Here is a 27,268-nt window from a genome sequence, read left to right on the forward strand (position 1 = left end):
TGCTACTCTTATTTGAGCTGCTGCAAGCACACGTTGCATGTGTGGACATGCCGGTAGAGCAGGGGTAGGCAAGGTGCGGCCCGCCAGGCCATTCTGTCCAGCCCATGGGGCCTCTAAAAATTTGGAAAATTAATATTTAGCTACCCATGGCTGCCTGTCATGTGGCCCTCAATGGCTTGCCAAAACTCAGTGAGCGGCCTTCCACCTGAAGTAATTGCCTGCCCCTGCTGTAGAGTCTTGGAATGTGACAGTCAACTTCCTCAACTCTCATTTGAGGTTCAGTGTAAGAATATGGAAAATGTTTAAAGTTTGCATTCACAGGTCTGCCCTGCTCCTATATGATACCATGTTTGTAGGAAGCTTATAGATAACAAGTGTTACTGCTCTCGGCTAAATCCTGATTCGTTACACTGTTATAACTTGGACTTCAGCCTGCGTTTTCTATCCTTTTGTTGTGGGCTAATGAAAATTTGGGATTTTCCTAATCTATTTTTTAGCTGAAAGAGAGAACTAGAAGGAATTGGGAGGGGATTTATATAAGGGCTTTCTTAATCACTGGCAGATTTAAAAACTTGTTACACTAAGGTGTCCCTGATTTTCATTTTTGTGAAATAAGCTGAAGTACATGCTTTATCTTGAGTGGTCCTAGTATTACAAAATAACTTTTTACAAAGGTTGTTTTTTTGGTTTTTTTTTTACTCTGAGGTAAGTTACATCAAGATAAACCAGAGCTATTCTGTATATAGGCAAACCCTATGCAAGAACCTTTTTATTCTCTCCTAAACAGGAAAAAAAGGTGCACTGTTGCTTCCCACTACAAACATTAACATGTGCATCCCACATTCTACAGTCCTGCAAGCCCAGCCATTAGGTTCTCTGGCAACTTAAAATATCTTTATTAATACTGTATTATTTTATATAAAGACTCGGGTATAATATAAAACAGCTCAAGAGAAAGAGATCTTTAAGAAGTATAAATTCAGAACACTTATTATAGAGAAGGCACAATATACTGCTGATCACTAAGTATTGCTTATCCCGAGCACTGCCTTTTTTGTTTGTTTTGATTTGTTTTCTATATGAGAGATTTTAATAGTCTTACGTTTTCTGGAGACAAGTGCTTCAGTTGCAGCCAACGTTTTCAAATACCTTAGTAAAACTCCTTTTGTTTCTTTTATGTTTCAGTTTCAAAGTATGTAAGATAATCTTTGGAGTATTTTGTTTATCAATAAAATCTCTTCAGGCATTGTTCTTAACCACAGGGTGGTTGTTTTTTATATTCACAACATGTAAAATGGCAGTTGTCTCGCTATAAATGCTGCCAGATTAGTTTGTGGCCTTGAATTTATTTATTCATGATTGAAAGAATCTAGCACACAAACAATACTAATGTAAACCAAAGTTTAGTCTGTTCTTCTTGGACCAGGATTTCACAATGTAAATTAATTTACAGTAAGATGCTATTTTATTTTGACATGGCATATGGGTAATTCAGTTTATTTTTGCAGGGAATCTTGGCTATAAAAGAGAAGTTGCAATAGAATTCACAGATAATATATAACTTATACATGTGAAAGCTCTGATATGTAGTATGTACAGTATAGATCATACATATAGTGTTTACATGACGTGATTGTTTTAGAGGGTGTCAGTGTCTCTAGAGGAGTGATATTTGGGTAGAAGAAAACTAGCAGGCTAAATGTTTTTCATTAGAACAGGGGTTTGAACCTTTTACAAGCCACGGGACAATGACCTGGCTCTGGTCCAAGGCCAGCTGGCTTCAGTTTATTCATCAGTGGCAGTGTGAAAGTGTAGAGGAGGGCTTTCCTCATGTCCATGCTGGGGTCAGGCAGCTGAGAGTTGTACCCATGCCACCATCATTTTCCCAGATGTCTGCTGCCCAACCGCAGTGCAGGTGCAACTTCTAGCCAGTGGGGAGCTGTGCCAGGACTAGGCATCTGCAAACATGCTTCTGCTTCTCCCACCACTTTCCCCTCCCCACCCTCCTCCTGCTGCATCAGAAACACAGCTGGGAGATGCCTGGCTCCAAAACAACTCCCCACCACTGGAACATGTACCCTTGCCACAGCTGGTAATGGTGAGGGAGAAGGAAGCAGTGGCAGTATAGATGCAGTTTCCAGATACCTCGTCCTAGTGTAGCTCACCACTGGCTAAAAGCTTCACTTATACCGCATCTGTGTAGTGGTGGAGGAGGAAGGGTGCTGGGAGAATTGATGGTGGCATGGGCCTGGCTTCAACATGGCTGCAGATGTAGCCCCTCACTGCTGAGGTGCTGCTGAAACCACTTGGCCCATATTGGATTGGCCTGGAAAGCAGGGAGTAGTGGCAGTGGCATGGATACTGCTGAAAGCGACCTGGCCCCAGCATAGCTCCTCACTTCCTGGCCTTGTCTTAGGCTCAGACAAAGCCTTTCAGCTCCATGGGCCAGATCCAGTAGCTGTTCAGGCTGGATGTTGCATTAGAAAATGTTTAGGGGGAAGATTTAGAGAGAGTCAGGGAGACCGGTAAATAATCTATTGGCTACTCTTCCAGGGAGTGGAACAAGACTTGTCCGCCAACTATATTATAGCTGCTGGGAAGAAACCTCATAACAGGCTGTAGTTCTCAAAGTTTAGGCCTCAGTTCATCAGAATAGCAACACATAAGCTTTACTTTTCAGCATATTCCATGGAAGTGAAAGGGGTTTACTTGCATACTTAAATGTTTTATACATATGCCTCAGTGTATTGTCATGAAGGAGAATGCATGAAGTGTTTGTCTGTGAAAAAAATAGTTCAGAAGGGCATTTAATACAGCACTATAAAATGTAGCAGAAGTCAGTGAAAGTATTTGAGAACTGAGCAGGGCCATGCTTGCTCTCCTTCGTGGAGATGGCAAGCTGCCTCCTGCATTTCATATAGGCTTGGAATAGGAAACTGGGACCTACAGATACAATAAAGGAAGAAAATTGTAATAACTAAGAAGGCTGAACAGAAAAGTTAGTCCCAACATTGCTTTCTGCACAGCTTGAGTCTAGGTTGTACCTACTGTAGCCTATTTTGAAATTGTTCCATGAGTTGCACCTATTTCCTCCCACAATAATTTGAGATCAGATCCATTGGCCTTACTATAAAAACTGTTATGGTAATATTAAGGCAAAAGAGGAATGATCCAAACCACAATTCTATTACTTTTTATGTTTCCTGGGAAAAGTAACTTTTCATCTAACCGAGAGAGTAAAATTGGCACTGCTCAGTGTGAAAAATTATTTCCTGCAATAAAAACAGAGGTGGAATTCTATGGCCTACTGCAGACTTCCAGTAGCTTTCCTGATTGGTGTAACTTACTTGAAACACAGGCAGCAAAGACTGTTAACTGTTTTCAAGTCTTACCAGTCCTGTCATATAGCCTGTCTGGAGTTGTTATGCTGATAGGTCACTGCACAATCCTTCTCCTGATTAATTTCTTCTTTTTTGTCTTGGTGGTGATAAATATGCTGATGAAAGTTTTAGTTTAACACATTATAATGCTCAAGCTCTATGACACAGGGGAGAACTAATTGTTTTTCCCTTAGCCTGAACTAAAAACACACGAGTCTTCTCCTCTCTCATAAGTGTGAATGCAGAGAACAGCAAAAAAAGCAAAAATTATTCTTTTCACTTTTTAAGCATCCTGGGAAACATTTTCCCTCTGCTCCCCACCCTCCGCCCCCTCCCAGTCATGGAATTACAGATGATATAAATGCACCAAATTTATTATTCACAATTTAAAATACTTTAACAATACTTGAGTCCATCTGTAATTCCAACAGGAAATTCCCTGGGTGCATCATTCTAGGAAAATGCCACCACTTTGGTGGTTATTAGGGCTGTGTGAAATTTCGCCAGCTGCTTCATTTCGACACTGTTTCAACTAATTTCAAACTTGAAACAGCGACATTGAGATGAAATGAAGGACTTCAAAACAGCCTCAAAACAAAACGTGGGCAGTCAAAATGTTTCGAGTTTTGAAGCTCAAGCTGGGCTTGTCTTAAGGGAAACACAAAGTAAGGAGAGGGAGGGGGAAGAGTTGGGAAGGACTGCTCTCATATTGACTGTAGCTGGCTAGTGTCTGTGATCCTTCCCTGAGGTCCGTTCCAATCCCAGTGATCTGGGGGAGGGATGGAAAAACAGTATAAAAGGCAGCATTGGTTGAACTGGCTTGCTTTCTGCCTTGGGGTCTGACATTTACTGAACTGCGTCTTCCGGCAAGGTCTACTACTAGTATTGATTTGAATGATTTCCTATGTGCTAACCTAACCTAGCCTAGGTTAGCAAGTAGCATTCCAGAATACCTTTTTCTTTCCCTTACCCTTTTATTTTATTATATTCATTTATTATTATATTCATTGATTTATTCTTTTCAATTTTATAATTATATTGGATATTACACTATAGAATTTAATTTATGTAGGAAGGGAGATGCATTTATATTTTATTTCTATATATTTATACCTTGAGGCATATACTACATACCTTAGAGAATTTATATAGGAACGCAGCTACATCTATATATTTGTATAAAAACAAGACACTATGAAACACACCATGAAGTGTGGTAGAAGGGCAGCTGGCAAGCCTTCAGGGAGGGGCGGAAGAGGGGGTAGAGGGAGAGGTGTAAGTTCCCACCCCGAACTGAGATGCAGCCTCTTTCCTACAACTAGCAGGGATGAGGCTTCCAGAAGCAGCAGGGAGAGGGGAGCAGTACCAGTGCCACTGCCTGTGCCTGAGTCTGCATCCCCTCCAAGAGCATCAGCCATAATGTCCTACCCCCTCTATGACAACAAGCAGCAGCATCAGCACTAGTATGACAGTCTTCTCCACCCCCATTTTACTTCCAATGCTGAGCCTTCCAGTGCCAGAAGAAGAGCTAGAGCTGGAGCTGGATGTGAGTGCCATAGCAAGGAAAATTCTGGGGAAGGAGGGGGAATCAGCTGAGTTTGTGCTCCACACCCCTCAAGTTTCCCCTAGAGCCACATCTCCTTCCCCAGCAGGCACTTCCAAGAAGGCTGAGGTAGAGGTTGTGGAGGCAAGCAGCTTAGCTGAGTCCCCTCCTTCTGTTGCTTTGCCTCATCCTGCTGAGGAGGGGGGAATCGAAGCATCCACACGTGTACCCAACCCCAGAAGCAAGTGGGTAGTGTGGTCTGGGATCATTTTGAGCTGGCAGATGATCCCACATATGCTATCTGCCTGCACTGCCAAGCCAAAACCAGCCAAGGCAAGGGAACAAAACACATGAGCACCACGGGAATGCTGATGCATCTTTGTAGGCACCCCTGCATTGCTCCTCCTCAGCCTGGCACCAGCAGTAGTGTGCCAAAAGGGAAGTCCCCCTCTTGCTCCAAAGCCCCTGTCCCCCAAAGCAGAGGCAGGCCACCCTGGAACAGTGGGGAGAAAGACAGACAAAGTGGGGGTGGGTTGCAAGGGCAAGTGAGATCACCCAGACAACTGGGGAGATGCTTGCTGTCGATGGCCAATCCTTCTCCTTAGTTGAGTGGCCAGGATTCACATGGCTCATGATGCTCATGGCCCCATCCTACCAAGTGCCTGCATGCACCACCTTCAGCTGGTTGGTGGTGCCCTCCCTGTATGAGGCATACAGGGAATACTTGAGGGAGGAGCTGCGCAAGGTAGGTCCACAGGTGGCCTTACACTTCACCTTGGACACCTGGAACAACCAGGGTGGCGGGCACGCCTACCTCTCCCTCACAGGACATTGGTGCGACCAGTCAAGCCATCAGTGGGCACTCCTTCAAGCCAAGGTGATGGATGAGTCTCACATGGCAACAGAGATCATGGGGGCCATGAACCGCTTAGTGCAGGGGTGGCTCATTGGGCAGGGTGAGCTCACCCACAGGTTCGTGGTTGCTGACAACGGGGCCAGTATGGTCAATGCGGTCTGTGATGCCAACTTTGGCATCCGCTGTGTGGCACACATGTTCCACCTTATAATCAGGAACACCTTGGAGGGGAAAAGGGCTGCCAGTGACAGTGCTAGCACCATCAGCAAGCTCATTTCCAAATGCAAGAGGGTGACAGGCTACTTCCACTGGAGCATCAAGGATGACAAGGTGCTATGGGACAAACAAGCAGAGCTGAACATCCCGCAGCACAAAATCATGCAAGATATGGAGACTCAGTGGAGCTCCAGGGCCAATGTGGTCCCCATTTTCAAGAAGGGGAGGAAGGAGGACCCGGGCAACTATAGGCCAGTCAGTCTCACCTCCATCCTTGGCAAAGTCTATGAAAAAATTATCAAAGCTCACATATGCGAGAGGCCGGCAGGACAAATTATGCTGAGGGGAAACCAGCACGGGTTCGTGGCAGGCAGATCGTGCCTGACCAACCTAGTCTCTTTTTATGACCAGCTTACGAAATGCCTGGACACAGGAGGAGGGGTGGATGTCGTATACTTAGACTTCAGGAAGGCCTTCGATACGGTATCCCACCCCATACTGGTGAACAAGTTAAGAGGCTGTGATGTGGATGACTACACAGTCCGGTGGGTGGCGAATTGGCTGGAGGGTCACACCCAGAGAGTCGTAGTGGATGGGTCGGCTTCGACCTGGAAGGGTGTGGGCAGTGGGGTCCCGCAGGGCTCGGTCCTTGGACCGATACTCTTCAATGTCTTCATCAGCGACTTGGACGAGGGAGTGAAATGTACTCTGTCCAAGTTTGCAGGTGACACAAAGCTATGGGGAGAAGTGGACATGCCGGAGGGCAGGGAACAGCTGCAGGCAGACCTGGACAGGTTGGACAAGTGGGCAGAAAACAACAGAATGCAGTTCAACAAGGAGAAATGCAAAGTGCTGCACCTAGGGAGGAAAAATGTCCAGCACACCTACAGCCTAGGGAATGACCTGCTGGCATGGAAGCGGAAAGGGATCTTGGAGTCCTAGTGGACTCCAAGATGAACATGAGCCGGCAGTGTGACGAAGCCATCAGAAAAGCCAATGGCACTTTATTGTGCATCAGCAGATGCATGATGAATAGGTCCAAGGAGGTGATACTTCCCCTCTATCGGGCGCTGGTCAGACCGCAGTTGGAGTACTGTGTGCAATTCTGGGCACTGCACTTCAAGGGGGATGCGGATAACCTGGAGAGGGTCCAGAGAAGGGCCACTCGTATGGTTAAGGGCCTGCAGACCAAGCCCTACGAGGAGAGACTAGAGAAACTGGACCTTTTCAGCCTCCGCAAGAGAAGGTTGAGAGGCGACCTTGTGGCTGCCTATAAGTTCATCACGGGGGCATAGAAGGGAATTGGTGAGTATTTATTCACCAAGGCGCCCCCGGGGGTTACAAGAAATAATGGCCACAAGCTAGCAGAGAGCAGATTTAGATTGGACATTAGGAAGAACTTCACAGTTCGAGTGGCCAAGGTCTGGAACGGGCTCCCAAGGGAGGTGGTGCTCTCCCCTACCCTGGGGGTCTTCAAGAGGAGGTTAGATAAGCATCTAGCTGGGGTCTCTTTCCTGCCTATGCAGGGGGTCAGACTGTGATCTATTGAGGTCCCTTCCGACCCTAACATCTATGAATCTATACCTGATGCTCAAGAGCCTGGTGGAGCAACAGAAGGCATCCATGAGATGGCCTTGCTTGGGGAGATGGGGATTAGTGGCTCCCCGAACAGAGCCAAGTGGGATACCATCTCCCAGATCTTGGTGGTCCTCAAGCCCTTCCTCAAGGCCACTGAGACCCTCAGCGCTGGTGATGCCCTCCTTAGCCAGGTGATCCCTGTAGTGGGGGAACTTCAGAAATGACAAAATTTTTGCTACCCCATTATAGCCTATGAGCGAAATGTCAAAAGAGTGGAACAGTTTCAACTAAACTAAATGGAACAGCGGTTTCGAAATTAAATGAAACTTGAAACAAAATACTGTCCCATCAAAGCAGAAGTAGAATTGGAACAGGGCTGTTTCGCACAGCTCAGTGGTTATGGTACTTTGCCTTCTGCCTTCCAGCCTCAAGCTGTACCTTGAGCACTGCAACCTCAGAACGCTGAGTTGCATTTTACTGCTTTAACATACCAAAAAATGCAGCCCTTATTTGCAGAAAACCTAGAATGATTTTAAAGCACACAAGGGTTCTCCCCACCCCTGTTCCTTTTTGGAATATCAAGTGCTGCGTATAGAGACCTTTTCCATAAATTCACTGTATTTTTATTGTTTGTATACTTTTTTCTGTTAGCATTTTAACTAATACTTCAAATGGCTGTAAAAGGAAAATGCTGATGATGCTAAATGCAGCAGATGGCATTGTTATTATAATATTCTATACCATGTTTTACTTTCATTTGCCCTACCAAATTTCCAGCAACGTTGAAATATATCATTTTGAAAAAATCAGAACATTTTTATTCCATTATGAAATAGCCTCTAAAAGTGTGTGTGTGGGGGGGGGGGGGAAAGTTATGCTGTGTTGCTGTGTATGGGTGCCCAGCCCCCCCCCCACCCCCCCCACCCCTGCAGTGGCCCAGCAGCCTGATAGCAGCTTGCCCCCCGGGCCCTGGGACAGGCCGGGACAGCTGCACCAGGAGCCAGAATAGAGACGTTGCTGCTTTTCTGCTTCAGAAGCTCCTGCAGCTTCCAGGAGGCTGGGGGCCCCAGGGAAGCTCCTGGCTGGCCCTGCGGGTAGTGCGGGGGCCACCTGAGGCTGCTGGGGGTGGCATTTGGCCCGGGACACAGGAAGTCCAGAAATGTGGCTCCGAAGTTGCATCCTGCGCCTGAGGCTTGGGATGGCAACAGCCTGGCTGCCCCCCCTCCTCCCCCCCCAAGGGTGGCCCTGGTGGGTACCCCCATCCTGGAGGAAAGGCCCGCCCCGCAAGAGCCCAGCGGCCTGGCAGCAGGTCACCCCTCAGCCCCAGGATGGGCGGGGAGGCTGTGCCAGGAGCCAGAGCGGAGCCGAGGCTGCTTTTTCCCTCTGAAAGCTCCTGCAGCCTCCCTGAGCTTCCTGTGCCCCAGGCTGGAACCCTGCCAGGTTGTGCCACCCACAGCAGCCTCTGGAGGTGACTCGTGCTGCCCCCAGGGCTGGCCAAGGGCTTCCCCAGGGCCCCTGGGCTCCTCATGGCTGCAGGAACTTTTGGAGCAGAAAAGCGGCCGCGGATCCTCTCCTGCACCTGTTGCAGCCTCTCTGCCCATCCTGGGGCTGGGGAGTGAGCTGCTGCTGGGTCCCTGCAGGGTGGGGGGGCCCGGGCCTTCCCCTCGAGGGTGGCAGCACCCACCAGAGCCTCCCGTGGGGGAGGCAGCCGGGCTGTTGCTGCCCCAAGCCACAGGTGCAGGATGGAAGTTCTGCGCTTCCTCCCTGTGCTGCCTCCCTATGCCATATCCCCACTGAGTCATGCCACCCCCCAGGCAGCCCCTGTGCTGCCCCCAGGGCCAGACAGGGGGGTTGGGAGCCAGTGACAGCTGGGCGGAGCCCCAGAGCCAGTGCTGGCAGGGCCCAGAGCAGGGTGGTAGGAGCCCTGGGTGCAGCTAGTTGGGCTGTATGGAGCCGGGCCGAGCTGCCCCAGCAGGGAGAGAGGGGAGCCACCCTGCTCTGAGCCCCACCAGCGCTGGCTTCTGTGTGCCCCCAGCCCCGTGGCCAGATGGGGACCAGCGTGCCCCCTGACCCTGTCTTACCTGAGCTTCCTGCTCTGGCACAGGTGGGAACAGCCTCATGGTCCCTCTGGCTGGGGTGGGGGGGCGGGGCAAAGTGGGCCCTGCTCTTCCAAGAGCCTGCTGTGGCTTCTGCTGGGTCCTACTGCCCCTGACTCCTGTCACTTTTGACAGGAACCAGAGGCAAATAAATATTAATTTTTTTAAAATTTCTAGGAGCCCTGTGGGCCAGGCAGAATGGCTTGGTGGGCTGGATGCAGCCTGTTAGCTGTATTTTGCCCACCCCTGTCATAGTGTGTTCCTGGGACTGTCACAATGTCTATCACCAGAGCTATGACCAGCACAGATGCCTGCTTGGGTGGATCATTTTTTGATATGTTCTGTCATGTCTATTCAAATCATCCCAACACAATGTAAACAGAAGACCCAAGGAAAAGATTCAATTTCAAGCATACAGGGCTTTGCTAAAACAATTATCTCTAGCTATGCCTCTGTGGGAAACTCTGACTTCCCTGATGATCTTGACACCATTGATCACTAGGAGAACTTCAACAAAGGCATCCATGAGGCGTTTGAAGAATCTCTCGGCTTCTCCAGGGAGAAATATCAGGACTCGTTTGATGAGAATGACAGGAAAATTCAAGCTCTCATTGACAGAAAAAAGAGTCTTCAAAGTTTGGCAGAATGACGTCTGCTCCAAACAGAAGCAAAATATGTATCACCACATTAAAGCTGAGACAGAGGTAAAATTGAAACTGAAAGAACAGTGGGAGGACAAAGTAAAAGAGATTCAGAAGTTTATCAGAATAACAAACTTCTGAATCTCTTTTGCTCCCACTTGTGGGAGGATTGTTATTATGAAAATCTGGAAGTCTGAATGGATTGCCAGTGACCTGAGAGACCAATGAATGGATTGCCAATGACCTCCTTACCATATTCAAGAAGGGAGAGCTGACTGTATCAATAATCATGGTATTGCACTCTTGTCCATAGCTGGGAAGATCCTCACCCATATTCTCCTCAATAGACTCACTCTCTTTGCTGAGGAAATTCTACCTGCATCTCAAGGTGGTTTCAGGCCACTCAGAAGTGCTATAGATATGATCTTGGTTGCTAGATGTATGAAGAAGTTCCACAAGCAACACCAGTGTCTTTACATTGCCTTCTTTGGTCTGGTTAAGGCCTTTTAATCGATGGAGAGGACCTATGGAAGAGTTTGAGATTTGGATGTCCACCAACATTTTTTACCATTGTTAGACTTCTTCATGGAGGACATGGCAGCAACCATCCTAATAAGAGGCTTGGAAATGGACCCTTTCACTTTTAGAACTGGAGTTAAGCAAATGTGTGATTGCACCAACACTCTTTCGATCTATATTTCAGCTATTTCGCATCTCATTGCAGTTAGACTTCCATCAGGAGTCAGCATCCAGTATTGCACAGACAGAAATCTTTAACACCAACTGGTTACGTTCCAAATCCAAGGTAACCAACACTTTAATTACTGATCTTCAATACACTGTTTGAGAGCAGAAGCCCAAGCACATTAGGACTGCTGTTTACTGGATGACTGTGGTACCAGAAAATTAAGATGGGACGGGGGGAATTCAACAAAAAATTGCTGCCTTGATCTGATAGTAGCTCTTTAGGCAGTCCCACCTAGGGGGAGATCTTTATCAATGCATCAACAATTTTCTGAACTGTTACTGTCTTCAGAGGAATGGCCTTCAGGTATTAAGCGACATAATCCACTAACACCGATATGTTTTGATGCCTTGCCTCACTCTTTTCTGATTGGCTTACTGTACTATGGCTACTTGTTTGAAGGGTTCCTCCATAAGGAATGTCAGTATTAGGCAGGCCATCAGGGGCCTCTCAGTGCCTACCGTGTCACAGTCAGGACATAAGTTACAGAAATGGTATACCTCATGACATATCTCCAGCCAAAAAAAATGATTCAGCAATGGTTCTCTTGTTTTATCTGCCCCTAGATGGCCCCTGTTGGGGAGTTCATGGACCGCTCCCATTAGCGCCCACCAGTACATCTTCAGGATTAACAACTGCCCGATTTCCTCACCTTCTCTTAGCAGCCTGTCTGTCCGATTACAACAGCCCCCTTCTTGCCTCAAAACTGAGTTGAACATTCATGAGGTTGGGGTGTAAGACTACTTCACACTTCATAACGCCATCCTCCTGTATGCATCCTCCCTGTTCGACCTGTACAGGAGAGAAGAAAGATTGTAAAAGTTCTCCTAGGTAGAAATGAAAATTCATATTTTATGGGAGAGCTGAAGGTGTGATAAAATCTCCTGTTTGGAACAGTTCATTTTATGCAGATTAGGCTCGGAGAGAAGTAAGAGGTAAAAAGACTGTTCCATCTTTTCTCCGCGCCTAATCTGCATAAAATGAACTGTTCCAAACAGAAGATTTTACCATACCTTCAACTCTCCTATGAAATATGAATTTTCATTTCTACCTAGGAGCACTTTTACAATCTTTGCTTTCTCCTGTGCCTGAAGAAGGGTGCCTGCGCCTAAAAGCTTGCAAATAAAGAATTTTTTTTGCAAATATTTAGTTGGTCTAATAAAAGATATCACCCTTGCCACAAGTTCTGATTCCTTAACTCTTGGTTTGTTACCTTCATCAAGCCCTTCTAGCAACAGGGCAGGAGTTCTCTGTTACAGCAGATGATTGTGTTATGTACGCCCACTCAGTTGACGAACTCCAAGTCACTTCTTAGGAAAATCCTCTATATCAGTTAGAAGGACAAAAGAGCAAACACTAGCGTTGTGCCTTAAGCAGACACCACCAACATTGAAGTCATTGGTTTATGTAGCAACACTTCCGTTGGACAGGACATCATAAGAATTCCTGGTAACCAGTTCCTGAAACAGATCCTACTCCCAATTCTCTGACAGTCACTGTTCTAGAGGTGGGCAAAAGAAGAGATTCAAGGACACCTTGAAAGCTGCTTTGAAGAAATGTGGTATTAACATCAATACTTGGGAGACTGAAGCATTGAATCTTCCCCAGTGGTGTCAATGTATGAAAAGGCATTGATCATTTTAAGTAAATGTGCCTTGCTGTGGAGGCAAATAGATAAGAGAGGCAAAGGGAAAGAGCCATTACTTAACATCACCAGGATCTACTCCTTTCTTCTAGAACTGTTTGCCATGGCCACAGTCAGACACGTAGATCTCTGATCAGTCTCTGTCATCTGACTCGCCCTATTTACTGGAAGACTGTCATCTTCATATCAAGTGATGACTGATAATGATGATACTTTGTTTTGATCTTAGCTGCCCAATAGATCTCTGTTTTACTTTGTATTCCCTCTATGGGGTCTAAAGCTTCACCCTTTGGAGAAGTAGTTTTGGAAGTTTTAAGTCAGCTCTGACCTGGCGATCAGTTTGCTTTCCCAAAGGAGTCACTATTCCATCCCAGGGTTCCTCCTTAAACAGGAGAGAACAGTCACCTCTTATAGGGGAATTGGCATTGAGCAAATGTCTGTCTAAAACAAATACCCAGTGTGTGTGTGGGGGGGGGAAAGAATCTTGAGATTTAACATAAGTGAAAATTTCCCCAGGCATTTCAAATCTTGGATTCTAAAGTAGTTGGTCACTGCAATACTTAACTTCAACAATGAAGAAAGGATAAAGAATGTAACTTTCTTTTTGGCACAGCATTTGTGAAATGGGTATGAAAAAATTTCTTCAGGCCCAAATCTGTCCACAAATGTTGGCAATGCAACATATCAGCAGGCTGGCTTATCTGTTCCACTACACATCCTAAAGAAAAGGGCCTCTGTCTACACTTATTTCATCAGACTTGCAGGATGTTGAGATCTCTAATAGACTTTTGGCACTGCCTTTATTCAAAGCCAAAGTATCTATGTTCTAGGGTAGACTCGGGGATTTTTTTGGTTAACGGTAAGGGATAAAAATGTTCTTTTGCATTTCAAATTCTTCGCATGTCTTCCAAAAACAATGAATAAACCAGAGAAAACAAATTATTGAAGCCCCACCTTCCTTGCAGAGAAACCAATATATGGCCCTGACTTAGTGGGCATGTATTCTGGGTCTTCTGAACACCTTGTGTACCACTAAAATTAGAGCACAGTGGCTTATCTAAATTCAATATTTTATCTTAGGAGTGTATCCTTGTAAGTATGGCTTGAGAGGTGGTCTGGTAGATCAAAAGCTATCAGATTTGAGACAAAATTAGCAATCGTTGAAGAGTGGTAACCAAATCCATGGTATGGTAGACCACAGAGAGCTTTCTCTTTATAATATTATCTGATATTCATTTTCCTCCCTCGATTATTTTTTCCCCTCCCCTCCAGTGATCAAGAGAGAAATTTATTTGGTTCTTGTCAGCTCCCCAAGGGAATCTCCTTTCCTCTGTTCCCTGTCACCCTTCTTATTTGGTAAGGATTTTGCCAGGTATATTGGCTTTTGTTTTGGGGCTGGCAAATTCTCTTCCATATTTAGTGGTCTATGGAGGATCTGTTTTGTTTGGAATCATCTCTTTTTGTGAAAAGGTATTTTCTGAAGGTAGTCTGACTTCTGAAGTCTAAGTTCTGTTAAGTGGTAGGTTGGTACTAAGTACTTGAAACAAAAGTCACACACTCTGTAGTTCTTCCACTGAAGGTGCCATTTCTGCTTCTGATTCTGTAACCGTTCTGGATGAAGTAAATTGCAACATTATCTGGACCCTTTTTGTCCACTGCAGAATCAATTGTGAGTAAGTAGTTCCAGTTTCATGCCAAAAAACAATTCCAGCTTTCACATTAATCGCACAAAATCCCTACATGCTTCTGCCCCAGTCAACATAAGGGAAGGAAAGGAATTTGTTGGGAGCAGCTGTGTTGATGTGAAATTACACATCACCTGAAAACAGTGGATTTGACTTCTGATGTGTAACTTTTAGACTTAAAAAAAAAAAAAAAAAAGATATTCAGTCTGATTCTTTGTAAAAACAAACAAACAGAAAAAAACAACCCCCCCCCCCAGCTTTCTCCTTATAACTGGGATGTTCCAACACATCCAAATAAAACATAATACATACTTTCCTTGAGGAGGAACTGAGTTGAGATGGCATTTTTTTTTGGCATTTTGCCAGTTCGTAAATTTTTAATTATTATTTATTGATCCTGAATGGATGTAGCTATATTTTGTTTCACACTTGCAGAAATTGTTCTGTTTAGTAAATTCTTCTAATTTGAAATGGACAGCTTGTGAAACTCTGACTACAAAGAGGGAAAAATGATTGACACTGTTTTGTTTTTAAGTCCCTTTGTGTATGGGGAGCATTTTTGAAGTGTAATGGACTTTAACAGTGTGGTCAGTTCTACCTATAGCTGACCTTCCTAAGATGCCATCACAATACCACAAAGTCAGTTTAGTAATATGATACATTTTTGTAAGAGAACTTAGTGCTGTGCACTTCTGTTTTTAAGAAGTGTTACACCAGTTTATTTGAGTATTTTAACAAGAGGCTAAGATTATGACACTATTTTGACTGCACTAATGTAATGCTCTATTCTTGGTAAATTTACTTAATTGACAAAAACTGGCGTTTTCCATCAAATGTGAAATACTATCCTTTGCTGCTTGTAGAAAACATTCTGAAAAATCATTATGCAGTGTCATGAGCACAAGATTTGGGAGATTGTTTGATGTGAATACTTCAGGCAAATAAAGCTCACATTTATTTTTTTGATGTAGTTGAAAAGTGAAATCTGTACCTAATTTAGGTCAGTGATAGAATTTGCACCAACTCCCACAGGACCAGGATGTCAATTTAAACATGGAGCACAATTTCATTTCACTGCTTTAAACAAGAATAATCCCCTGTAAAGTATGCTAGTTCTTCAGAATTTACCTTGTAGTAGCCCAGTTCAGTTCCTAGTCATTAGCCAGTAGAAGCGGAGGTTAGTTTTACTGCCTCCTCCTTGTAATCCAGGCTAGCACAAGTAGTGGCACATGAAAAAATTCGATAAGATTGGGTCCCCATTCATGACTTGCCACTTTCATTCTCCGCCCATATTTCCTTCTATGATCTGTGCAGAATAGGGCCCATCCCTCAAGTCACTTTCTGTTTCCAGGATGTTATGCAACCAGAAGAATAGAAGGTTGGCATTTCCACACCTCCATGTGTTTCAGGATATCCATGCAAAGATGTATGGCTTGTTTGTTACCACTCATTGCTCAGAGAAATCTCTTGGCACATGTACCCCTCTTTAATAGAAGAGGATTGAGGGTGACCATGAGCTTTTGAATCCCTGCACAATACAACAAAGAGGGACTGAGGATCAAGCACATATTCAGGTTTTCTGCAGATCTGTGATTTGAGGTTTTACAGGGGAATTATGCTATGTCAGGAGAAAAATTAGAGAGAAACTGACATTTTTCCAGCCTTGGACTCCACTTGTATTGAACTCTTGGAGGCAAAAGGGGGCATAATCTAGGCCAGTGGTGCTCAATGTTTGGGCCCCACGGGCCAAATGAATGGGATGAGGCCAGTCCAGACTGGGCCCTGTGCCACCCTTGTGTACTGGGATTGAGCCCCAGGGCTATGCACCATTCCCACTGGCCAGGATTGGTTCTTGGGGCCCCTCACCACCTCCATCTGGCTGGGATTAGGCTCAGGGAGCCTAGCTCCCGTATGCCATGATCAGGGCTCCCATCACCTTTGCACCCAAACTAATGTGCAGATTTGTGGGGAATTCTGTAGGCCAGATGACATGGCATCAGGTGCCAGATCTGGACTTTGGGCTGGGGATTGAGCATCTGTTGGCACGTCTACATGAGTCACTTACTGCACGTTACCCTAATAACACTGCATAGTAGTGTGGCAGTTAAAAACGATGGTAATAGTCTACTGCACAGTGTTTATTAGGCTAATGAGGAGTAAGCATCACAAAATAACCATGCACCGGTGCTACTGTGCAGTAACTCTAGTTAATGCATATTTACTTAATACTTCATTAGACAAGAACTAAATTGGATGCACAGTAATTAAGGCACATTAATGCATGTGTAGATGTGCTCCTGGTGATATAGGCATTTAAAATGTCAAATTTAACTCTGTCATCCATAAGTAAGGATAGAATGATCTGGAAAGTATTTCACAGGACATATTGCCAAAGTAAGCTTTAGCTTGCATACTCATTAAGGGTATCTTTTTGCCTCACTTTAGCCATATGGACATATTTGTTTTTAACACTGCAAAATGCATTATCTGTAGCAACAGCTGATCATGCTGCTTCAGATATATGGTGGTAACAGCTGATCAGGTGGTCTCAGCCATCTGATCAGTTGTTGCCACCACTGTAGAGGAGCAGAGCAGCAGCTCTGACACTTGCTCCCAACAGGCTGTCAGGGAGATAGCTGCTCTCCCTTCTTCCATTCCCACCTCCCATCTTGGAGGAGGGAAGGGAGAATGGAGCACTCTGGGATACTGAGGTGGCAGAGGCACCTCTGTAACACTACATGCAATTGTCCATATGTTATATGTGGCACTATAGAAGGCAGTGTTAAAAGTTTGAAACAGGAACTGTATGTGGTGCATCTGCCATCTTTGTGGTGCTACAAACAGCCTAAATGTATACATACTTGCTTTTTGTATGTGCCATAAGGGCACATGTAGTACTGCAGTGGTAATTTGTGCCTACAGCCTTAGCCTCACTGTGCTTTAACTTGTGGGTAACCTGTTAAAGGAAGTGAATGAGACATGGCATTCCTAGAAAGAAACACTATTTGGTTTAATTACCTGACCATTTTCAATGTTCTCAGCTCATCACAAATGGTTATGTGCAAGGCTTGTAGTTAACAATTCTTGTCTTTCACAAATATGCACCTCCATACTGCATTACTGCTTCTGTTCCCATTAACTTTCAAGGGATATTGTTAATAATACCATCATCATTTTTGAAAGCATGAAAAAATTTTAATTAATTGTTACTGATACAGAATATATTTTTAATGAGATAATGGAATACCTCATTTGAATCAGACCTGAACAAACTGCACGAGTTGTTTCAGTTGACAGCGCTTGATCTAAATTGATTCTTACTGGTCAACACTGAATTAATGAAAAGTAGAAGGTAATGTTCTGGGTGGATCAGAATTTGTCTACAGAGTGAAAAATCAAAGGGCCAGTGTTTCCAAGCACATATAACAATTGGATTATTTAAAGGCCACTGTTTGTTTAAGGTTTTGAAGTGTGAACTCATACTTGATGTATGACCTTTGGAAATCACATAAGAAATAATATGCCAGGAATGCCTATTTTAAAACATTATAAAACCTTTCTTATGGGTAGATCAATGCATATTAGCACAGATGGGTTGAAATTAGCTTTCAAGAGCTAGCAGAATTTTCTTTGTTTACTTTGATAAGACATATCAGTTATTATCTCTCTCTCTCTCTCTTTCTTTCTTTCTTTCCCCCTCCATTGATTTTGCTTTCAAATGTTATATCTTGAGAATCAATTATGAAGTTCATAAAAGAGCTGTAGTTTGTAATTTGCTGAATTCATCTCTCGATTCAGATTTTATTAGCATACTGTTCAGATGTCTGCTGCACAATTCTCCCATTTAAAAAAAAAAGTATTATGCAGTTACACTTCTGCTAGGTTCTATCCTAAAATGTAAACTCATGATTTGCTTTTTTACACAATACATAAAATATATCTTTCCCTGAACAAGAGATGTGCCTAGAGAAGTATGAGCCTATCTCCAGGCTATGAGCCTAAAGTTAGAATTCTCTCTGATCTTCTTGCCTCCCCAAGTCTCAGTTTGAAATCAAGTTTCCAGAACTAAAACAAAAACTTTCACACAGGTGTTGCCTGTTGGCTACATATAAACTTAGAAGTTCATCCTAATGAGCATTCATCATTAACAAAGGATTGCTTTATTTTTATGGATCCCTTATATATATAAAAAATAGTGTGTGTGTGTGTGTGTGTGTGTGTGTGTGTGTGTATGCATCTATAATGTGGACCACCACATATATTTGTGCGTGCGTGTGTGTGTGTGTGTGTGTGTGTGTGTGTGTGTATGTATATAGAAAAGAATTCTGTATGTGGAATAATTACTTTTTCCTTTTGACAAAAATAAAAGCAATCCTTTGTTAAGGACAAACTTCTAAGCATATTTGTAGCCAACAGGCAACACCTGTGTGAAAGCTTTTGCTTTTAGTTCTAGATATATTTAGAAAAAGGGGTTTTATACCTATAGAACTATGCAAATCAATATCCTTAGAAACTGCTAACTTCTACTGCCATAAATCTAATAAATGGTTGCTTCTTGTTCTAAAATATAAAAGAATACCTGTTCTATTTACTGTAATTTCAGAATCAGCCTGGCTTATTGATGTATGTAGGCAGATGTACATATGCATGTATAACCTCTTGCATATGTATATATGCATAAGTATCTGTGTGTGATAGGTACCTTTTCTTAGCTGATGAACTGTGGATTGAACTGAGGACCTCCAAAGATAACAATGAGGTGCAACAGCACCAAATTCTTTCACTGGAGCTGTATCAAATGTGCAGTCTACTTAGTGGGCACAGAAAGGGACTCAAAACAAATGTACCTGTGGCCTATATACATATACATGTGTGTGGTTTTTATAGTATTTTACAAATTCCTATTAATGTCACCTTATTAACCATATAAATGCATTTGTTCATGAATCTTTAAAAACAGTCTGAGCATAGGGTTTTTAGTTCAGTGTCTGGGGCACAAGCCATCCAGCTGACTCCATATCGCATCTCTTGTTAAGAAAATACTTGAGATAGAACAGCCATACACTTGTACACTAATTTTACATACGTCCTATTATATAAATGACTAAGAGCACCTGTTTTGCCATGCACTTCAGTCAAACTTGTCTTGCATGTTTTTACTAAAACTACTGTTCAGGTGCCCTTGTATCTTTGCATTCTGTCTCCACGGTAGAGAGTTGAGATTTGTATTAATATAAGCAAATTTGTTTTAATTCAGGTTTATCTATTAGATGGAATTCCACTGATCCTAGACAACTGCAGCATTGATGACAACAACCCCTGTATCCTTTAAATAAAGTCTAACACAGTAAATGTTGCATGTTCTTTTGTAACATAACATCTTTGCTTTGTTATGTATATGAGTTGGCATTAATCATTCTCTTAAAGTTGCTTCTTATATTCTGTGTCATTGAAAAGGTTATTACTTTTAGATTTGTGTTAAGGCTTCAGCTTCAGTGATTGAGCTTGATATAATGGTGTGGACATTCTAACATGCCTATTTCTTAGACTGCAGCTGCTACTAATCAGCTAGTGCTTCAAGAAATCATTATAAATTGCCTTACCAGGATGCTGCTTTCATATTGATACATGTCTGCAGGGAAAGAGTATGAATATAAAAACAGAAGTAGTGTAACTGAACTTCCCTTTTTAATAACTGAATCCTTGACCTTTCCTGGTTTTGTTGTTTCTTGATATTTTGTTTATGGTGTTCCTTTTAGACTGAAATAGAAGTTGGTGAAATGCATACTGGCAATAGAAGAAAACTGAATTTTTAACAATTTTTAACAGTTGTAAAAAGAGAACAATATCCTGGTTCACACTTAAAGAAAAAAGACAAGAGGTATATCTGGGAACATGTAGGCCAAGCAGCATTCAGAATTATAGATTCAGGAAGTATTTTTAAAATGTACAAGACATACTGCTACTGATGCTTGACTTTGGCTTGTGCATAGGGCAGATAAGTAATGAGAGAGAGAGAGAGAAAACTGTAGCTGAAATTCTGACCCCATGTAAGTCGATAGGACCGGGTTTTCACCCTGTGCAAAGTGTGAGACATGTTACCTGGTACCACGTAAATCAGTAAAGCCTGTTCCACAGTCAGGTTGTCAGCAACTAAACTGGCACCCCAACCTGGGCTAGCCTGGGTGAGGAGGGTGTGTAAGACACTCAGCAGGACTAAAAATAAGACCTGTCAAAGAGCAGATAAGCTCCCTTTGAGCCAACAGACATCCGTACCTGGAAGGGAAATGGGCGCTACCAGGTCATTTTGCCTGAAGAATCACCAATGATGCAAAGCAACTCAACTAGCCTCAAAGTGGAGGAGGGTTGTTATAGTATCTAAGGTGCCCCAACAGTCACAGCAGCTTTGAGACTGGACTGGACTTGACTTCATCTGTTCAGCAAAAAATTTAAGCAGTTGCTTAAATTAAAGCATTTGCTTAAGTCTCCTCATATGGCATGGTATTTAAGAACACAGTTAAAGCCTTAAGTACTTTTCTGAATTAAGACCTAGATGAAGCTAGTTTGAATGACAGTTCAAACAGTTCATCTTTTTTTCTAACATCCTAAATATCCCTGGTTCACTGTTAGCACTGGATATAAATTCATAGTAGGAATTTGAACTAAGACCATATTTGGTCTTTGTAACTGACCTTGGAGTTTTTTTGCTTCAGTTGACACACAACTAGTGACCTGAAGTAAGTAGATAGCAGCCCATCAGTTTTACACCCTTATTGAATCTGACCAGTGGCAGAATACTTGCAAACCCAAGAGACATCTGACAATTTGTATAACAAAAAAAAACAGTAGCTGAGTCGGTTAATGGTGCAGGTTGTTGGAGTGGTATAGAAATTATGATATAAACAATACATGTGATATATTACACAAAGGATTTTATTCTAGGACTTAAAGAACAGCAGTAGTAAAGTTCAAGAGAATTAATAGCTTGAGGAAAATGACTATAAAATGCTGAAAAGATTTTCACAGATTGTTTTGTCAATTTGTTTATGATCAGCACACAACATGTTGGTAATATTGTTACCTGATTGTAATCTCTTCAGAACTGACTATGCCAATTACGGTTCCTGCAAATTTCTCTGGAAATAAAACTGCTATCCTCAACTGAAAAAAGACTGATCAAAGAAGTCCTGATCAGATTTGTCTGGATTCTAGAATACCATTAGATTTTCTGTGCTTTTTAATAAGCTTAGTTTGGTTTAACAACTTAATTTAATATTTAAAATATACCATTAGCAAGTATCACGATCAAGTAAAGAACAAAGTTGTGGCAAATTTTTAATTTTTATCATTTTATGGTACACAATTTCACATGCGCATAACTATTGAAGTTTAAAAGAGTAGAATCATGTAGGGTAAGATAATAACTGTCCCTTATGGTGCTGATTGTTTCCTCTTCCAGCCAGTGGAGTTGAATAAGTGTAGGAGTAGAATAAATCTGTCCCATTTAAGGGAAGGGAGTGGCAAAGAAACATTCCCTTTCTTCTCCGTATCTTCCTCTGACACAGCAAGGGGCAAAAAGAGAAGGAGTTGTGACTCAGAGTTACAGTTCCTTCCCAGTGGAGCATAACTATGCAGTGACTCATAGTAGCATCTCTCTTACTGGGAGAAGTCTCTCAGAGTATGGACAAATTCAATTACAGTACTGAAAATTTCCAGGAAAACATTTCTACCATTTCTTGCCAGGGCTCTTGCAGTGGTAGTGGGAATTCCCTAATGCTAGTCAAAAGCCCAACCCATGCCAGCCCTCTCCACTGCTCTGAAGGTTAGGGTGAGGAAACTCCCACCACCACTTGAACAACCTTGGGATTTTCCAGGACTGTTCAAGAGGCAGCAGGAATTGGTCCCACCACTTGGACAGTCCCAGAGAGAGTGAAGACTGTTCAAGCAGCTGCAGCAGTAGGGTCTCAGCAGGTCTTTGATAGTTTTCCACTGGGCAGGCCATCAGGGAGTCATATTCCCTTCCTCCTTCCATCCACCTTGCACAAGGGGAGGGAGAGTGGAAGACTGAGACACTGGGGGTCCTAGGGCTCCCTGTCTTGTTATGGGAAACTAAATAGGCATTACATGTGGTGCTAGGAAGCTTCACTCTGCACCAAAGGTTGTAATAGTTTGTGGCAGAATCATAGTGTCTTTTTCCAGCACTTTTTGTATTGGGAAAAGAGTGTATTTCCTGACATAAATGTAATACCTGTCCATGGCCTCAATCTGGTTCTTGCTGAAAGGGGACAAGAAGTTTGAGGCATTCACTGCAAAGAGGTCTGATGTTACCATCTTTAAAGGAACAAAAATAAAAATAATGGGACTTTATAACATTTTATCTAGTGTAATATTTCCTACATATTTTGATTCAGGTTGGGTTTGTTATTTTATTTTAAGGCTGTACCTTATAGACATTTTAAAGACTTTCTGGAGCAGCAAAAAAGGCCCTGCATTCGGTATTCATGATCTAGCAACTATAGCAAGAACTTCCTTTAATGGGAGCTTTCTTCGTTTACTTTGATATATACACACAAGGGGGCAGTGTTCAGGTTTTCATGGGAATATTAACCCTCTATTTTCTGACTGGTGGAACTATCGTTTGAACGTTAATAGAGAAAAGGTAGTTATGTTAAGTCTGAAGTCAGGCAGAAGGCTAATGTTGGATTAACCGTTTCTGTCTCCTCCCCCATATTACTTGGGATGTGGTTCTGTTCTGCAGTTCTGCTATTCAAATGCATTTTTACTAATGTGCAAAATTCAGCTACATTTTTCTTTAAAAAGCAGGCAGGAAATGAGCAAGGCAAAGTATCTGCTTGCTGGGACAAATCTTGCTGACCTTTTGATTTCCTGGTTTTGATTACCATGCCTACAACTAGGTTTTCACAACCTTCACTTTTGACCATTTTTTGTCTGTTTCAGTAATACAGAAACAGTCTTTCCTTACCTCCATATGTGCGTAGTTGTGAGTAGCCAGTCTCTTTCAGATGGGAGATTTGAACTTGGTTGTTTTATGAATCTAGTGTCTGGTTGAAAATGTAAATTTATACAGGTTTTCCCTGCTTTCACTCCTAAGGATTTCACTACTTAGGTAGACGCGTCCAGTCACCACATTTATTCATCCTTTGGCCTAGGGCATCATTTAATGCTGTTGCGCAGCATGAAATTAATGTTCCCCCCCTCCTCCTGTAGCATTCCACATCTGTTGCTTTCATTCCCAGCATGTCTCATCTTGAGAAGCAAGAGGAATTAGTTCCTGGTCTGCTGCTTCATAGCACTTTCTAATACCTCTGGGCACTAAAGCCCAGATCCTCAAAAGTATTTATAAATGTAACATGCCATGAAAATCAATAGAAAGCTAAGCAGCTATATGCCTTTGGTGATCCAGCCCTAAATCTCTCTCCTATTTCTTGATCAAAAAGTGTAAAACTATTTTATCTCCAAGTTATACCAGTCTTTTTGAGAAGAAAATTAGAGCCTTAATTTTTTTTTTCTTATTTCTCTGTTTGGAATAAACCTGTTTTATCTTGTTTCTGATCCTTACTGAGATCAGAAAGTTGGGCCTTTTAAAAAACATTGCTAAAATTAAAACTTCAGTCCAGCACTGACACATTTTGTCTAGCTTCCTTTCCTTTTTTCTATTTAAAAATAAGTATTTGATTAAGTATTTTGTTCTAACAGATTTTTAGGCTACCACAGAACTTAATTTATGATAGTTTATGGTGGTATTGTGTTTATCCTATGATTGCATAGATCAGGATCAGAGTAATCTCAATAAAATCATTGTCCAGGATTACTTAGGGTTCATAGTTCCTTTAAAAAAACCAAAAAATTTCCTCCTAAGTTTCAGAGTTGTATTTCTTAAAAAAAAGTTTTGGTTGAGCTTTACCCTATAGATTACACGGGGATTCCTTTTATAGAGCAGCTTTTTAGACTTACAAGTAAACATAGTATAGAGCAAGAGTGGGCAATTATTTTGGGTAGAGTGCTGCTTAACAAGGTTTGGTGAGCTTTCAAGAGTCACATGGGTAGCCCCATCCCTTGACAGTTGCCTCACCACCTGGTCTCCATCTTGGGACAGGGAGTCCCACCCCTGACCTTTGCCACCAGAAGTCCCTCCCCTTGCCCCCTATAAATACTCCTTTTGGGAAGTGGGGTTGCCATCTTAGAACTAGAAAAAAACCAAATCATACACTAAATGTCAAACACCTACTATGACACATTTGAATTTTATTACAAAGAGTATTTTTGTCATTTGTGTTTGCGATAATAATTTAAAAATAAATTCTTAATCTTGTATATTCTGGGGGTGTGGGTGAAGGGGTGGGTGGGTGTCGGGGTGTGTGTATGGTAGGGTAGGAGGGGGTGTGACTGTGTGGGTGGGTCATGGGGTAGATTGGGGGTTGTGTATATGTGGGGACAGGGTGTGAGTTTGTGGGATGTGGGGGCCTGTCCCCTGCACTCCCCCTATGGAACAGCAGTAGCAGCAGCAGGCAGGGGAACTTGGGGTGCTCATGCCCAGTGCAGGTGCTGGTGCCCAGCAAGGGCACAGCTTCAGCCAGCGCTGCACATCATGGCGAGGGGTGCAGTTTCCACCAGGCAATGTGTATCGCCATCGCTCCCCGCACTTGCCAGGTATGGGAGGGAAGCCTCAGGTGCTGGGCCCAGCTGCCTTCCCCACCCCCCAGGGGAAGGCGCAGGTGCCTGGGGCTTCCTTTCCCTCCAATGCAGCCTTGGTGGGGAAGGCAGACAGCTCCAGCACATAGGGCTTCCCTCCCATGCCATGCAAGTGTGGGGAGTGCTGGTGACAGACAGCCCGGTGGAGGCTGTGCCCCTCACTTTGATATGCAGCTGTGGCCGGAGCTGCACCCCACTGGGCACCAGCATCTGTGCTGGGCACGAGCACCCTGAGTGCCCCTGCCTGCTGCTGCTACCACTGCTGCTGCCACCACTTGCTGGGGCTGTGCACCACGGTGGGGCTGTTGGGGAGAGGTCCCCACACCCCCCAACCTCCCTCACACCTACATGCTGCACACCTGAGCTCCATGTTGCTGCTGCCCCCATTGGGCATGGGCTCTGCGCTGCCACCAGCCCCAGCCCCTATAGCCATCTTTATTCTTAGATTTTCTAAATAAATTATATGCAGATTTCTTATGACCCCATAGAACACATTCTGCTCAAGACCAAACAGCTTCATAGCACACATAAAAATAAATAAAAAAATAAAATAAAAGTAGTTCCAGCCTGATTTGTAATGCTGCTCCTGCTGCTGCTTGCAGCTCAGTTAAGATATTAAAGTAGCTTTACCCTTTTGCCTGTCAATCTGGAGGAGCAGTTATTCTAAATTCTCAAATTAAGCAGTTCTTAAAGAATTGCTTTGCTAGCTAACTTTTCTATATACATGCCATTATCAAAAGTTAAAGAAAAGTTATTGGCAACTGATGACTGTCCATATAGATTTGTATTTCTTAACCATCTGCATGCTTTCTTTTGCAACTTTGTGCTAGATCTTTAAGTGGTATAAGTTTGTACAGTCCCATGCCAATGAAATATGGCATCTCTATCAGGCTTAGTTTTGAAAAGAAGCTTTTGAGTGAACTGGGGCTGTGGCTTCATGTGGACCTTGATGTACAAAGGTTCTGAAGACTTAGACCTCCAAAGGACCAGTGAGGACCAAACTTTTTCTGCTTCCTTAGGATTTTCTTACATGGCATTAATGGCACCTGTGCATCTTAAATTGAGAGCACATGTCCATGTACTTTCAATTAGGCAGACCTGAAAATTAATTCTCCCGTTTTTGTTACAAGGAATAATCTACTTACTAAAAATTGGGATCATCTCTTTTTTTACTAGAAAGGTGTGTTTTAAGGTAAATTTGAAGTTTAGCAAATATTACACTATTCACAGGAGACGCATCTACATATGCAATTAATGGGCAGCAATAAACTCCAGCACATATTGTGCCGGAGTTTATTGCTCCGGGGCACCACATTTGAATGTGCACCAGGGACCGCAGCACGTTGAGCCGGGTAGGAGCAGCCCTGGCTGGTAGGGGACCTGGGGGGTCAGCACGACTCAACATGCTGCAGAGGCCGGCCAGCCGGCTGCGGCACAAGGGTGCTTCAGTGAGGGGCTAGCTGGCAGGCAGCCCCAGCACTGAAGCTCCTTTGTGCCCCAGCCAGCCCCATCAGCATCTACACATGCATTTCTGCCAAGTAAAAAACTCAGCTGTAGGATAGCGTTTTGTTTACAAGTACTAAAGGTTGTGTTGATTAGTTTACTCTGTCCTAATATCACTGCATGTGTAGACACAGACATTTACTGCAGAAAAAATTAATCAACTGTGCAGTAAACGTCTTGTGTAGATGCGACCAGGGACCTTCACAAAGTCTAGTAAAAACATTACAAATCGCAACTTCTTATAGACCCTTTTTGGTATGACCTATGTGAAGTGCTAAAATGTATTCAGGAACCCTTGATAATATGTTGAATTAGCATTGTAATTCTTTGCAGTATGCTCTCTGTTTTTGTGTTCTGTTTCTGGCATTTAGAAACATTAGCAATGTGCATAGTACTCTACATATTTTAGCATTTAAAAAAAAAATCAACATGTTCTCCCTACACTTACAGGGATGTAACTGTATACCACAACTGATTTGTTTTATTGGGCAAATTGTTCCCCTTGCCTGTGGATTCCCCTCATTTCTTCCTGCCCCACACATCTTTGCTGGGGTTTGTGCCAGGTCCCATGCTGACCCATGCGTTGTATGAAGGTACAGGTCAGTGTGGGCCGTAGCCCAGAGCAGCATGGAGGTGAGCAGCAGTGTGGGCCCTGCAGAATCCCTGG

At 43.3% G+C, this 27,268-nt stretch overlaps 1 protein-coding gene across 2 annotated transcripts in view; it reads left to right on the top strand.

Annotated features, from left to right (window-relative positions):
- Positions 1-27,268, top strand: part of ATXN10 (ataxin 10) — a 240,740-nt gene that overhangs the window by 151,174 nt on the left and 62,298 nt on the right. For both annotated transcript variants that reach the window (XM_006267426.4, XM_019482264.2), the window contains exon 10: positions 19,643-19,706. In XM_006267426.4, the coding sequence (XP_006267488.1) occupies positions 19,643-19,706 (64 nt within the window). The remainder of the gene's footprint in view (positions 1-19,642; positions 19,707-27,268) is intronic.

This window comes from Alligator mississippiensis, chromosome 4 (genome assembly GCF_030867095.1).
Source record: "Alligator mississippiensis isolate rAllMis1 chromosome 4, rAllMis1, whole genome shotgun sequence".
Lineage (NCBI taxonomy): Eukaryota > Metazoa > Chordata > Crocodylia > Alligatoridae > Alligator > Alligator mississippiensis.